This window comes from Mastomys coucha, unplaced genomic scaffold (genome assembly GCF_008632895.1).
Source record: "Mastomys coucha isolate ucsf_1 unplaced genomic scaffold, UCSF_Mcou_1 pScaffold22, whole genome shotgun sequence".
NCBI lineage: Eukaryota > Metazoa > Chordata > Mammalia > Rodentia > Muridae > Mastomys > Mastomys coucha.
In genome coordinates, this window is record NW_022196905.1 from 172,856,801 (window position 1) to 172,872,070 (window position 15,270).

At 40.4% G+C, this 15,270-nt stretch overlaps 1 protein-coding gene across 16 annotated transcripts in view; it reads right to left on the reverse strand.

Annotated features, from left to right (window-relative positions):
* Positions 1–5,771: 5,771 nt before the first annotated feature.
* Positions 5,772–15,270, reverse strand: part of Nrg1 (neuregulin 1) — a 1,068,405-nt gene continuing 1,058,906 nt past the window's right edge. For 11 of the 16 annotated variants that reach the window (XM_031339492.1, XM_031339487.1, XM_031339489.1 and 8 more), the window contains one exon: positions 5,772–14,157. In XM_031339492.1, the coding sequence (XP_031195352.1) occupies positions 13,503–14,157 (655 nt within the window). In that variant the 3' untranslated portion in view covers positions 5,772–13,502. Of the gene's footprint in view, positions 14,158–14,523; positions 14,666–15,270 lie in introns of all 16 variants that reach the window. The other 5 variants (XM_031339496.1, XM_031339494.1, XM_031339500.1 and 2 more) reach the window with 3 other exon arrangements.

Below are 15,270 nucleotides of genomic sequence, written 5' to 3' on the forward strand. Positions count from 1 at the left end.
ATGAAATAATTTTCATTGCTTGGGGGTCATCACAACATAGGAAACTGTAACAGCCATAGGATGTTTGGTATCTCTGCTCAGGCTTGTAGGCTGGTATCCCTGTAGAAGAAGAGATATTCTCTGGTTCCACTTCACTTACTGTCTTCAGAAGGTGGAGCATTGAGTAGGGGCATGTGATAAAAATTTCAATCATAAGTTAGAAACAAAGGGAGATTGAGATGAGTAATAAATAGGTTCAGTCATGTTGAGGTTTGGTCTTTTGTTATGTATTGTAATGCTAAATACTAGCCCCCAAGGCCGGATTGCCCTCAGGGACAAGAGAATCTGCACATACACAAAGTCGTGCTATGTGACCTTGCTCCTTAATTTAAAACTCTTGGTTGAATAAAGGTGCCAACAACCTATAGCTGGACAAAAGAGAGAGGTAAGCTATGCTTGGCTTCCTGAGTTTGGAGTAAGAGAAGAGACCAAAAGGAGAAGAAAAAGGTGAAGAAGGAAAGACGCCATGGGGTAAGTGATCATAAAAACTGGTCATGTAGGTTGGCCAGTCCATGTGGAACATAGAAAGTCATATCTTAGTGTAATAGGTAGGGAGGTAGATATCTGCCCAGCTCTAGTGCATTCAAAGCTTATTGTAAATATAAAAGTTGAGTATCTTTTATCTGGGAACTGAATGATCAAAGGCAGGGTAAAAATTAGATTGAGATTAAATACTTTCTACAACACAAATCACAACATTAGGGTGGTTGAGAACCATAGAATAGAGGCAACAGAGAGAAGGGAGCCTCAACTGAGAAAATGCCTCCACAAGACCAGGTTGTAAGCAAGCCAGTAAGCGGCAGCATGCTTCCATAGCCTCTGCATCAGCTCCTGCCTCCAGGTTCCTGCCCTGTCTGAGTTCCTGACCTGGCTTCCTCCAAAGACGAATAGCAATGTTGAAGTATAAGCCAAATAAACCCTTTCCTCTATAACTTGCTGTTGGTCATGGTGTTTCATCACAGCAACAGAAACCACAACAAAGACATCCATAGTAAGAATAATATATCTTAGTATTTGTGTACATCTGAAACCTTTCAGAATATTTACGTACCTAGGTATGAGTCCAAACATCTTGACATCTTGATTCTTGTACTTGGACCTCATCCTCGGTAAGATGATATTGCTGAACAACCTGGCGTCTAGGGAGGTGAGGATTTGGGGAGGAAGCAGACATGCTGGTGATCAAAGTCCAGACAGCTGTATTGACTGCTTCCATCAGTATCTCCAAAGTTCAGTGGCCACAGACTAATTTCAAAGGCAGAGAGCAGTTTTGCTGATTTCTTCTCTGTAAGCATATTTTGGAAAGTTCCTGTGGGTTCAGAATTCCCAGGTAGGCTTCTCAGTTACCTCACCCAGTCCCCTTAAAAATAAGTACGATTCAGTGCATCCTCCATAGGCTGATCAGATGCATCTCATATTTACGCTAGTCTTGCAGTTACCTAGGGCAAACAGGAGCTCATGTATAGCCCAGTTATTACTGTAACACATCTAATTAAATTAAGTCGTAAGACGGGAGAACACTGTGGCATGAGCTCTAGAATATGCAAAGCCCCTCTTTATTTGCTGAGCACCAATTTCCTCAAAATGGGGACTGCAGCCCTGCAGGCAAATCAAATTCTTAAATGGAAATTGTGCTTGTTTACATGGTTCATGGTGATTCTGGGTCTTGATTGAGGCCAAAGTGCTGGGCTTGGGACAGAGGTGACTATGCATAATGAATGGCCTAGAAATCTAAATTAGCTCTCATTAATTGGATGCAGCAAGTCAACATTTTTTTGTTTCTGAATTTGTAAAATTGTTTTCTTCTTGGGGGAAAAGAAGCCCCTGTTCCACTGGGCCAGTCCAGTTCTCAGTAAGTTGGGTCTCTGATGTTTCCGTGTAGCTGAGTGAGGAAAGTGGGTAGGGGCATGTGGGAGGGGTTTGGGGTGTCAATTTGGAGACAAAGGCTGAAATTCTGCTCCCTCACACTGCTGCAGTCTCTACTGATCTCCTTAGGACAGCTGAGGGTAGGGTGGGATCAACCAGTACAAGCCAGGTTGCTAAGTGAGAAACATAAACTGTTCATTTTCCTTTGTCACACACAGGAGATTGGTCTACAAATAAAGACATGACTGTTTAAAGTTTGATTTTATAGTCTTACTATGTAGTCTAGGCTATTTTTGAATTCTTCATCCCCTTGTCTGGATTCTCAGTCTCCTCTTGAACTAGGATTATTGCCATGCCTGGATAAGACATGCATTAACCGAACACTATTAGTCGGCAGGGTAGCATGGTAAAGCTTGATGCAATAATTATGTCACTTAGCTCCCCTACTGACTTGGAGGATTAGGTCAACATTTCCCATGTGTGAGAGAAAAAGGTTCCAAACCTAGATCTTGATGGTTTCTGGGCTCCTGTTGTATTTACTGTATCTACCTTTAACGAACATAGAGCAACACTGGAGTAAGTTCCATAGTGTGAACTATGTGCAAGGTTGACAAAGGAGCCTGCCCAAGAAAGAGTGGGAGTGGCTGAACTTTTGATGTCTACATCATTGAGAAAGCTGCCAGATTCTCTCTCCAGGCCCACATTTTATTGGCTTGTGATTGTGAAAAGCAAAATGTTCTGTGGTCTTAAATTGTGACTTCACGAAGAGTGTTACAAACATCTTTGGGATTTGTTAGGGCTTTGGGCTTCTGGGTATTGTTTTATTGTGGTGGTGGGGAGAGGATAAGACAAATTTTCTCACTTATAGCTCAAGCTTGCCCAGATCTTGCAATCCTCCTGCCTCAAACATCTAAGCTTAGCAATGACAAGCATGCACCATCGTGGTGGCATACATTGGATGAGAAGAAAACAAACCACTGCCTAGTATGGAAACACAGACCGTTTAGTTTCATAGGATTAGACATCTACAAGATCCCGGATGTTTGTATCTCAGCATCTGCTTGGCTGACTGCTGAGTTTCTAGGTGGGAAATCTGTGAGCAGGACCCAGGTAGTGCCTTCTCTCCTGGATGCTGATGCTTCCATGTCCCGGCGTCACTGTTTTGGCAATCTAGAGACAGATACCATATCTGATAGCCACAGAGTTTGGAGGGGTTGCAGATGGTTTTAGCTTCTCAAGTTGTGATGAAAGGATCTTTTCAAGAAGTGCTGCCATTTCCAATACAGCTGCCTGTTTTGAAGTTTAAACTCCAGCATGAAACTCCAGCCAGCCATGGGCAGCCCTGTCATTTGGGTTTGTTCATTAGCTGGTAATGTTTAAATAATGATGTGATTTTACCCCTTCAGCTTCTGAATTATTAAAGCTATGGGCATCCTTCGAATCTCCCCCCCCCACCCCCCAGTGAACATACAGCAAAAGTTTTTACTTTTAAGTAGACAAATTGACAGATAACTTTTTTAATCAATAAAGAAACAACACTTCTAGACTAAATAAACTACTGGAAACAGAGGTTTTGCATGATAACAGCAGAGTCTCTCCCACTTCCTTGTGACTAGTTATATCCTGTCTACTTTTGAAACAGAATCACCCAGACTAGATCTCTGGCAGCAGATCTTGTAAATCTGCATTAGGTTACAATGCCCATTTACTCATATAGAATGTTGACTCCCCATTTTAATCAACTAGTTTATTTGAAAATGCCTTTGAGGACATGTAGTAAGGGTAAGGCTTTCTGTGGAGGTCCCCATAAAGTTGGACAACTTTGGGTCGGTGTAAATTCAATAGTGAACATAGAAATCTGATTTAACGGACCTACCTAGTGAACCACTTAAGTTTTGTCTTGGGGTCTTAGAAAGCAAATGGGAGGGGAGAGGGGTGAATAGAGTTGAAAGGCCAGTAGGGACAGAGCCAGACTGAGCGCACACATTATCTGTGATGGTTATGAATTCACTACAAAATCTAGTGTGCCGCAGGGACTTCCATTCTTCAGACGTTGGGTCTATGTTTTTGGTTTGGGGTGTTATGTTTGTTTCTTTCTACAACAATTTAGAAAGCTTAATCCTATTTACCTACTTAGAACAGCCCAAAGACTACTCTTCTTTCGTTTTTTTGGCTTTTAAGATGCTTGGAATTGTATGGATTCTTCACACAGTCTTCAATCTGTGTACGTAGCTCCTGTTTTGGGCCACTGATGGTTTATTCTTTTGACATTCAGTATGTACCATGCCCCAGGCACTGTGCTAGGCAGTCAATACACACATTTGGGACAATTGTCCGTGTGCTCAATGGATGCACAGTCTTCTACAGAGGGGATTCCAGATAATTTACAAGTGTGAGGTAGATAGACAACACTGTTGAAGTTTGCACAGCTGTGAGTCAGTAGGAGAAAAAAAAACACCACACACACAGGAAAGGAAGAATTTCTAATCCACAAGATGCTCTCCAAAGGAGACTTGCTTTAACCATATGAAAGATAAAAATGCTTATCAGGAGGCTACTGGAGAAGACAACTATAGCAAAATGAACAGTGTACACAGGGGCACGGATCTGTCTGCTTCCTAAGATGTAGGGAGGACTAAATGTAGCCACACTGATCTAGCAACAAAGACTAAGGAATATTTAATAAAATACAGAAGGAGCTTCCTCGTCAATTCCTCTTTAGTCCTAGTAAACCAAAATAACGAATCGTCCCAAGCTTCCTGGAGCTTACAGAGAGCATTTCCCTCTCTGTAATGCTTGCTGGTTTGCCTCTTTGTCAGAGAATTGACATTGTGTTCTGAGACTTTGACAGATAGTGGCATCTTGCTAGAACTCGATAATGTTCTGTTTTTGTTACATTCATCTTTACAATTTATTTTAATTATAGCAGCTGATTGCAGTTTTTCTATTCATGGCATCCATACAAGTTTTTTTTTATTTGAAATGACTTTATTTTAGTTAAAATGCAGTCAATCAAAAAACAATATGCAAATAACAATACAAGAGGTACAGGGGAATAATATGAAGTTGGTGTGCCGATGACAGGGATTCGAGAACATCGATATGGTGGACTTTGGGAAAACAGAAAATCACAAGACTTGGGATAGACAGTGATGCTGACAGACAAGCTGGAGTCATCAGAGAGTCAGACTGGGAAGGGCCTCTTAGGTCAGGCTGAGGAGTTTAGTCCATGGGAAGTCATGGTTTAACCAGAAGTCTAGCCTGCTAAGATGTGAGAGTTACGATTCACCAGCAGAACATGAAGGATGGCTCAGGGGAGCAGATGAAGCAGGTCAGTCAGGGTGCTGGTGGCCCTGTGGCAGAGGATGAGACCAAGAAACAAAGGAAGAAGCAAGGTTATGGAGAAGATGAAACGATTTGACAGTCATCTGTCACCCAGTTGATGTGGAGGGAGACATGTAGAATAGTGTTATAGTGTGGCTTAGTCTGTGGGTGGCAGGTGCCTCTCTTAATGAGATGTAGTGATATTTCCCAATAGTAGTTGCTTCTTTGATGATAACTGATGTGGTTTTAACCTGAGCAACACGCAACATATCCTTGTCAACATCTTCACAGAAACTGATTGCCTTATTCCTAATTCCTGGCTAGACAGCCAGCTCCTCTCAGACTGCTCTCCAAATGAGTGTGTGGTGGAGCTACTGTCTATTCACGTGTGAGAAAGGTCTGTGGCCAAGTAGCAGAAAAGACTTAACACCACCAGGCCTAAATCTTCCCCAAGGGCCTACCAAGGAAGGCATCTTAGCTCAAGAACATTACCTTGGATCCTCTTTAAATTCACTTTTCTAGTTTTTTTTTTTTAAATCAAGGTATGAAGGTTGTATAGTTTTATGATTTTAGAGATCTTAATGGACACATACTATTTGCATATCTTTATGAGGAACAGTGTGGAAGTTTGATATATGTGTATGATCTGCAGATGATCCCTCAAGGTAAGTAGCATGTTTGTATTTTGCAATCAGTGAAGGGAGATGCTGAGCGGAGCAGAGAGGGAAGGCTGAGGCTGTGCAGGGGTGCCTGTGCAAGTACAGCAGCCACAGCTCCTAACCAGAATGGTGTGGTTAATGGAGACTGGAGCTATCCCATGCAGCTCTTTCCCCCTTGATCCCCATGGTGGAGCGAGCTGAGGAGCAGCTCCTAACCAGAAGGGTGTGGTTAATGGAGACTGGAGCTGTCCCATGCAGCACTCTCCCCCTCGATCCCCATGGTGGAGAGAACTGAGGAGCTGATAAGGGTTCATATATCTTACTAGCTACAAATAGATATCTCAATGAAGCCTCTTCCTAGAAAAGGAGAAAAAGCCTGCTTTAGGCTCCACTCTAAGGGACCACAAGAGTCTGGATAGCCATAGTAGTGGAAATTTCCAGGGACCTGGCAGAGATCTAAAAAGCTTAGAAGACCCTCGCTTTAGAAGGAAAGTCAGTGATGACCAATGTTCAATTCCTGATGCTAAGGATCAGAGGCACAAAGTGTCTACCTAAAGGATTCATTTTTAAAAAACAAGAAAATATTCTTTTGCATTGTTTTTTTTGTGTGTGTGTGTGATAAACTAGAGTTCAACAATTGTTCTTAATTAAAAATGATTCATTTAAAGGGAAGATTATACACGAGCATTTATATCAGACTCCATTGCTATTAACAATGCTTATTTGTAAGTGTGAGTATAGATATCATGAGCCTAAATAAAGGACCACTTTTGCAGAATCAAGTGTTAAAAGAATGAATTCAAACAACTTAAGTCTATAAATTATTAATGCATCACATAGATGAGAGAAGGACCTCATTTTATGCATGGAGTGAAGAGTGAATCAAAACTTACAAGAATTATTGGGTAGATAATAGGGATGGGTATGAACATCAACAAAGGTATGTGAGTTTGGTATTAATCTGATATTTGCCTAACTTCTCTCATTTGTCATCCTGGAGGCCTTGGCTGGGATTATACATTTTCAAAGAAACAGACTATATGTGAACTTTCTGTGAAAAAATTAAGGCCAGTGGGTGTATATAGATAAGACAGTCTGCAGAGTTAAGAGTAGTTTGATCATTCTATTAGAAATTTACAATAAAGTTTGAAGGTGGCAACATGAAGACCACATCATGAGTCATGGCTCATTCATTTTCTGTGATCTTATACTCAGAGATTATCATAAGCCACTAAAAATTAATGACTTGACACAAAATGGCATGAGTACACAAGAAGTCAACTATTAATAAAACATACAGAGATCTTACTTGCTATGTTGAATGTTATTTTGGTGATGTTGTTTCTCAACATATACTTGTTGCTATTTAAAAAAAAGCATTTTTCTTATATGGGATTGGTGAAATGGTCTATTTGGTCAGCTCACGCAGTGTGGAATACTTTATTTGAAACTGAGAAATATCGATCTCTGAACTTAAGGATCTAGAGGAGTAGCAGAGGAAGCTGTCTGAATACTCATTCTGTTCTAGACACTTTCTAATTTCCTAACATGTGCTCCAGTTTAAACCTCTCCAAACCACAACCTTGGAGTGGAGGAAGGCAGCAAGAGGAAACTGCAGGAGTTCACAAAGTTTCAGAGGCAGGGCCATTGTTCTTACCATGGAAGTCCTCTTCTTTTGACTAGAATTTGCCACCTACACACCAAAATTGTGACTTTACTCTTATGGATGGACTTGCACTTCCTTAGAAAACTGAGGCTAGAGAAGATGGACAGAGTTGCTCTGTTAAGCAACCTAGGCTCCAGAATATCTGTAAAGCAAAGGCAGGAAGACTCCTTTCTCTAACACAGAAGTTGATTTAGATAGAACTCTTACTATATTAAGGAGAGCTGGACATGAAAATGCTCACCATACTTAGTCTACTGGCAAGAAGGGACTGAGAGAAATTAGGTATCCACAACATACCTACAACTCAGTAGATACATTGCTCGGAGAATGAAGTCTAACTTCCCTGGGTCTAAATTTCTACCATTTTTTCCCTAGCATAAAGCAAATAAAAAAGTTACAGGATATTTTCAGTCATAAACAGTATAAAAGTATTGATACTTAGTACTTCAATTCTTCATATGTGAATACACAATAAGGCATTAAAGATGTTAATTCCTTAGCCTTGTTGGAACAGAGTGGGAAGAGATAGATTTTCTCCCATAAATTTCCATTCCTGAAAGTTCATTTGAAAGAGGATGTTTAGAGAAAGATCCTTGGGTTAAATCGTCACTCCATTCTGTCTCTTATTTTTATTATTAAAAAAAAGAGGTTGTCATGATATTTTACAGTAATAAAATCCTTTTCCTACAGCAGCTATAGTTTTAATTCAACCACAGTTAAATAGCAATAGCTAACCAGGGAGGTGTACAAGTTGCAGGATTAAGGGTATCAGTAAGGCCGACAGATATGTACAGAGCACGTACTGCCTGATCTAACAACTACCCTGTAGGGTACAATAAGCAGCTTCTTAAACAAAGGGAAAGGTTTTCCCTTCATAGGCATAAAGCTCTCTGTCCCTAAATAAATTATTTTTAATGCATCATCTTTCAGAAGAGTGTCCAGAATGAGAGAATGCAACATGATGCTAACTAAGATCAACTGATGCCCCATTTCCCACCCCCCCGATATCTTAAATGGTTAGATTGTAGGCCAACTTGTCTTATCAGCAAATCCTTGACATTAAGCCCTTTGATGATTCATCACTGAAGCAGAGAAGAGAAACTTGGACAGACTAGCTGGGAAAGACAGACATCTTCCGTTTTAGTTTGCAGCACTGACCTAGATTTATCACTCCAGAATCAAAAACAACTCAAGAATCATGGAATTATCTAGACTCTTTGTTTGACTAGAAGTCACTTTTCATTTCTCTACATTACCTTGCTTTATGTAACTCTTCTGCCTGAAGTAGCATGACCGCTTAGGTGCACAAGTCTCTCTTAAGTTACTGATATTTGTTGCTTACAGCTTTTAGTTTGGGCATGGGATTGGCAAATGTAAGTATAAACTGGGGAAAGGACCCACATTCTAACTTAAATATTTTCTCATCTTTTGATCTGATGCTCGGGCAAGTGCATTCATGATGGAGCTTCAGAACACTAAGTCTCCTGGACTTCTAAACCGCTTGGACGTGATGTTTGTGCCACTATTATAAGTTTCCAGGAATCATGTCTACATCAAAGGTATACTCTGATGGGAAATCTCAGGTTATGCTCAAACTCCAAAGCAGGCTGGCTTATTTGCACATCTTTTAAAAGCTTTCCATCTCTCTGAGATAATGAGAATGGTTGAAATATATAAAAGTTATACACAAAGTATCTATTTGTTAAAATATGGCTTCATAGGGTTAATTTTAATAAAAAAAGCACTGCCTCCATACTATGATGAATCTTATAATGTGAGGAATATTCCATGCATAGACCCCTCCCTGAGCAGTATGTTGGGCATTATTTTGATTTTTTTTTTTTTAAAGAATGAGGAGAGTAAAGCCACTGCTCCTTAGCCTTCTCATAAAATGGTGTGCATGATGAGTAGTAAATTTAAAGACATTATAGGGAAGTTTAACGTAGATGTCTTTGAAGCTACTATGGCCGTTGAATCATTTGAACCTTGATAGCTTTTCCTTTTTTTTTTCTTTCTCTTATGATTGCATAGGATTGGCACAGTCATTGCCATTAATCTGAGTAAGTTTCTTGATGTCACTGCAGAATAGATCAACAATCAGGATCTAGAAAGTTATTCAGTGTTTCCCTCTGATGTCTTTGTGAATGGCAGTTTGGTGGCTGTGAAATGAAACATTCTATTGCTTGATTTTGTGTTTCCTACAGCAAGGAGTGAAGTGGTAAACAGAGTCAGGAGAGAGGTGATTCAAGGATGGATAACATGGCAAAAGCAACAGAGACAAGATGATCATGGGCTCCATGAAGCACAGCCCATAGCATAGCAGGCATGGCAAGATGAAAAGTGCTACTCTGACAGACCGAATGCTCGTCTGCTGAGCAACACACCCATGTCTCCACAGATAGCATTTTTATTGCAGTATGACTTTCTTGGGAAATGAACAATACTTTAAATAAATCACAATTACTTATTGCTTAGTATTTGAGATAATAAATTCTTTAGTTTATCAGTACCTCATGGCCTTCAAATGTGCATTCTTCAAATAGTTTCAATTACATATATATTCTTTCTCCTGAACAATAAATTATTCTTTAAAAAAAAATGGAAAAAAAAGGAAAAGGTACATAATTTTAAAGCAAAGAAAAACATATATTTTAAACATTTATCTTAAACTTATATGAAAACAATTCTCTATGTTAGATGTTTAAATATAAATAATAAAGGACAATATGTTATTTACAATGTAATACAGTAAGTTTAGAGACTAAAAACTAACATTAATTCATAAAGACAGTAAATGACTTAAGAAAACATCTAAGTACTATACAATGTGTATTTACAAAAGAATATATACTAGAAATTGTGATGTGTGGCCATTTCCTTTTGTCTGCATTTCTTCATAGTGTTTCATGGATCTTAGAGGCTAGAAATCTCTGCAGCTGCTGGAAATGCAGCCAGGACTAAAAGGGAAGGCCAGATCTTCCTTATTCAGTGATATCACTGATACCTTCAACTTCAGGCCAAAAGAGGAATAGATACAGAGAAAGTTACCCTGGATAGATTCCACCCATATCGACAGTCACACAGACACAAGAAAGAGATGACATATTGCTGCTTGAGATACATTCTCTCTTACATGGAGGACCAGTTTGTAGTAAGCAGAAGGCTGTCCACCAGGCACTCTTGAGGGTAGGAGGGTGAATGGAAGGGAAAGCAGGACAGAAAGCAAATCTTGAGTAAGTACAAAGGGAGTTTGGTGTCTACTATATCCCACTATATAACTCTCAGTAGTTTTGATTTAAGACCCAGGAAGCATAGTTGTTATTAAATTCTGAGTAATTTGTACTCCCTTAAAATACAAGGCATCTCCATACATGCCAGGAGCACAGGTGTGCATTCTTCTGGCCTGCTTCAGCTCTGCCTGGATTCAGCAACAGGATGCTTGAGAGAGACCTGGCAGTGAAGCACTGTAGAGACATTCCTGGAGATATAAATGCAGAGGCTACAACAGGTAGCCCTGAGCAGCCACGTGGCTCTTCTCCTCAAGGAAAGCTTTGTTCTCTTGGGGAAAAAGGCTTTCTCAACTACCGTGGCAATTGTAGATTACCAGATAAAGCACAGAAGAAAAAAAATCACATATATTTGCAACTGGAAAAATTGTAGAATTTCTCATGCTAGTAAAATGCTGCCTTTTTTTTTTTTAAATGTTATCAGAGGAGTCTGTTTTTCAGAAGGGATCTTCTTAATACCCTGGTGACTAACAGATCTGAAACTGATTTCTTTTAGAGTTTTAAAATAACAATAAAGAAATTTCTTTATTGAATGATAAGGTGAGTCGAGCCTTTAAAGGCAACCTTGAGAGAACATTCTCAAGCTGGCTGACATTTCCTCCCTGTGGTGAGTTAACCACTCTCTGCAACACTGGGAAGTCAGCGTTGGGCTTCCACCTGCAGGGGTTCATTCCTCTGTGTATACTAAATATTAAAAATCGCTCTGAGCACAGAGAACTGTCCTGTGACCAATGGCAAGAAACGAGAGACTTCAAATACTATGAGTAACTTGAAGGGGCCTACAGCCAAGCTTCTCTCAGAAACACAGAGGAGTGTAACACATGGACTTGTGGCCAGTCTGCAGCATTTTTCTAAGATCTCCTTGTGGGTTATCACTTCCTTTGACTTAGAACGAAGCTCGGTAAAGAAAATAGATTTGGTTCAACTGAGAACAAGAATCAATAATTGCCATTGACTTTGCCAGTCCTCTGTTCAACTCCTTCGCATTTTGCTATGGAATGCCTAAGAACCCGCTCAGGAAGCTCCGGTCTTGACTGACAGATAACAGGAACAGGGTTCTGAGGGGTTATCCCCCCACCCACCCACCCACTTTTCATTTTTCCCTCTGGATTAACAGTTGTTCATATGTTAATATCTATAAGCATCCATTGGCTTTCCAATCACAAGAGAGCACACAAAGTTTAAACCAATCTTAGTCTTGCTTTTGAGACAGTATGGGAAAAATTACTTAGAGGAGAGAAATGGAAGATACAGACTATTTATGGAGAGAGATCAGTCCATGAATGGGGGTCACTTCTGCAAGAAAAGCTGCAATCTTCCCAATGCTATTGATATTCCCTAGGGAGGCACCACTATGGAAAGTTCTTGCTAATCACAAATCACATGCACATTGGCCATTCCTGGCCAAAAACAAAACAAAAAAATATATCCATGCATAGTTATGACCTAATCAAGGCAATGTTGAACACAAGAGAAACATAATGGGGAGAAAGGAGTGGCCAACCAAACCAAGTTAAGATGTCAACTGGGTAGTGCAGCTGCTTTCCCCTTGTGACTTCTACACACTCACTCCTAAATGCTCTACCAGTGGAACATTTTCCTACAATGGCCAAGTCACCGCTATGCACCACAGGCACATTGTACAATACAAGTGGTTGGGGCAGATGGCTGAGTGTACTCTTGGATCTGAGGCTTCATGACACTATGTGCCTCTTCCGGAACCAAGAAGAGGGTACAACCAGTCAGTTAAAAAATATGTCAGAAAGGATTGCACCTTTAGCAGCTGTGGTTGGTTGGTCAACAGATAAGCTGCTGGATCATTTTCCCCAAGACAGAAAGTGAAACTGAGTCCTTTCTATGTTGATAGATTTATCCTGATAGCAAGCCAGAACCCATTTTTCTAAGCTGTACTCAAAGCTGTTACTTTTATCAAGACCAACGATAACTAAAAAGTTAAAATTAAAGTCAATGGTAGCTCCTTTTAGCAAGAGCAAGCTGTCTTCTGATTAATAATATAGTTTGTTTTTAAAATCACAGTATTACTTTCTTCCTAATATTTAACATTACTTAGTGCAGTTTCCTGCTATATGTAATAGTAGCATGCTGTTGGGTCTACTATTATCTCAGAGTCCAGTGAAGCAAACCTTTGGCTGACAGAGTAGAGAGAACTCATTTCGTATTGGGAAAGCAAAGAAAACCTCATACAAAGTAGAAAGGTATTTGGATGGATGTGCCATTTCAAGACAGTACTGGTTGGGTGCTACTGGAAGCAAAGAGAGGGACAGTTGCTAGCCTTGCAAACCATACATCCAGTCAACATCATAATGCAATGCACAAAAAGCCAGCAAAAACTGAATATATGGGAGGTTTCGCTGAAATACTGTGAAAAAGCAATCACCGTAACTTTATAAAACTTGCTCTCGACATAACATAACATAAAGGCACCATTGATATCTTTCTCGTTTTTGAAATACTGTAAAAAATTGCTACATATGGCACATAACACATTTTTACATACATATATTTAATTTATAAAAGTTTTTTTCTTCCTGTTTTCTATTTGCAGAACTGCTAAAATAAAATAAATTGTTTAATTTAAGGTGAAATACTTTATTATATAAAATAAAGTTTTACAGGTGAATCTATGTGTTTATTTAGGTTTTATACAGCAATAGGGTCTTGGTTAGCGATTACACTAGACAGCCTGGCCTGTAATTCTTCCTGTGTGGAGAAGCGGCCTGCTGGGTTAGTCCTGCTCTCAACCAGACGGAAGGCAGGGGCCACCTCAAGGCTGGCTGCCAGGGGGTTCTGTATGCCCAGGAATGGTGTATCTTCACCTACTCTTTCATCTTCTGTCTCACTTTCTGAGTTACTGCTCACAGAACTTGGGTTGCTGTCCATTTCCAACCTATTGGCAATGTGACCATTGGGCTTTGTTCTTTTGGCCCGCCGGCTATTGGTGACTTTCTTAATAGGCTCTTGAACTGGCTCATACTCCTGGGTCGTTTCATACTCCTCATCCTCCACTATCCTCAATGGGCTAGGGGGGAGGCTGGTACTCTGATGTGCAGGGTTGTGATGAAAGGAGTTGAGTTGCTGGGGGTGATGATCAAACTTCTTCTCCCGTAGCCTTGGTGGCGTCACAAGAAGTAGAGGCCTCTCTTCTTCCACAAAGGGGCTGACTGCCACAGAGGGCATGGACACCGTCATGCTGGACACAGGTGGAGACATTTCCGAAGGGGGCGATTTAGGGGAGCTTGGCGTGTGGAAATCTACAGGTGACATACGAGCCGGGGTGGTCATGGCTGATACATACCTGTGTGAGCACAGAATATCCCGCATGAGTGTGGTGGATTAAGAGGACACGGAACAGGGATGGGGTAGGGGCAGAGTTCACCACGGGATATAATCAGAGAACAGTCATCATTGAATATGTAAGTTTTACACTAGGAAGTGCAGTACCCTTGGGTCCTATCCTTATAAAGCCAAGAGTTTCCTTATACGAATCATGCAAAGATTGGCTAAGTCATCTAGCTCATTAAAGCATTTGAGAGTTCCAGTCTCATCATGAATTTACATAAAAGTATGTGAGCCAAGACAAGGGGACTCCCAAGAACATCTCAGCTTATAAAGACCAAGGCTTGGGGACTTAGAGGGAAAGAAGTATTCTTAAATACTATACCTTCCTAAAGGCCAAGGGGTCTTAGAGAATGAAGCCCAAATGGGGAATGGAAGAGGATCTAAGATGAGTTGCTGACAGCTGGATCTGCATGCATTTGGATCTGTAAGCCTTGTTTCTCCTTAGCTCAGCTATAAGGTTATGTCTTATGAAAAAAAAAGAGCATAGTAACTTAAAAATTGCAGTGTAAAACATTTGTGTGCTTTTAAGTTGAAATTTTCATGAAATGCTACTAGTTAACATTCAATTTGCAACTGTCCATTTCAGGGTGTAATACATCCGAAGGCAAGCCTGAGAGGAACCATAATTTGGTTTCATGTCACCACAGTGGACACTAACTCCAATCTCCCATGTATTTCTCATCCAAATCCCAACACTACATCAGCTTTTGGTTTCCTTCCAGAAATACTTGCAAACATCCTCACAAGTGCCTAGTAAGCTTCTGTGTATACACAAGGGTTTGGTGTACCATGCTATCTCATGCCATGCTGTGTTGGATAATGCCACCATTACAGTCCAGATACCGTGTGCCTGTTTTGCAGCACTGTACCTTCCTTCAGACAGGAGGGTATGTCCTCTGGGCTGACTCTGAGTCATCATCCTCATCTTTTGAAAACGGTGCTTGTAGTGCACAGCAACTGGGTGACTCTGCCTGACACTGACAGTCACAGTCTAATTTGATGTGACCTGTGATGACACAGGATACTGCTCTCTGAACTCGAGCCAACGGAAAGAGGAAGCCTATTAATT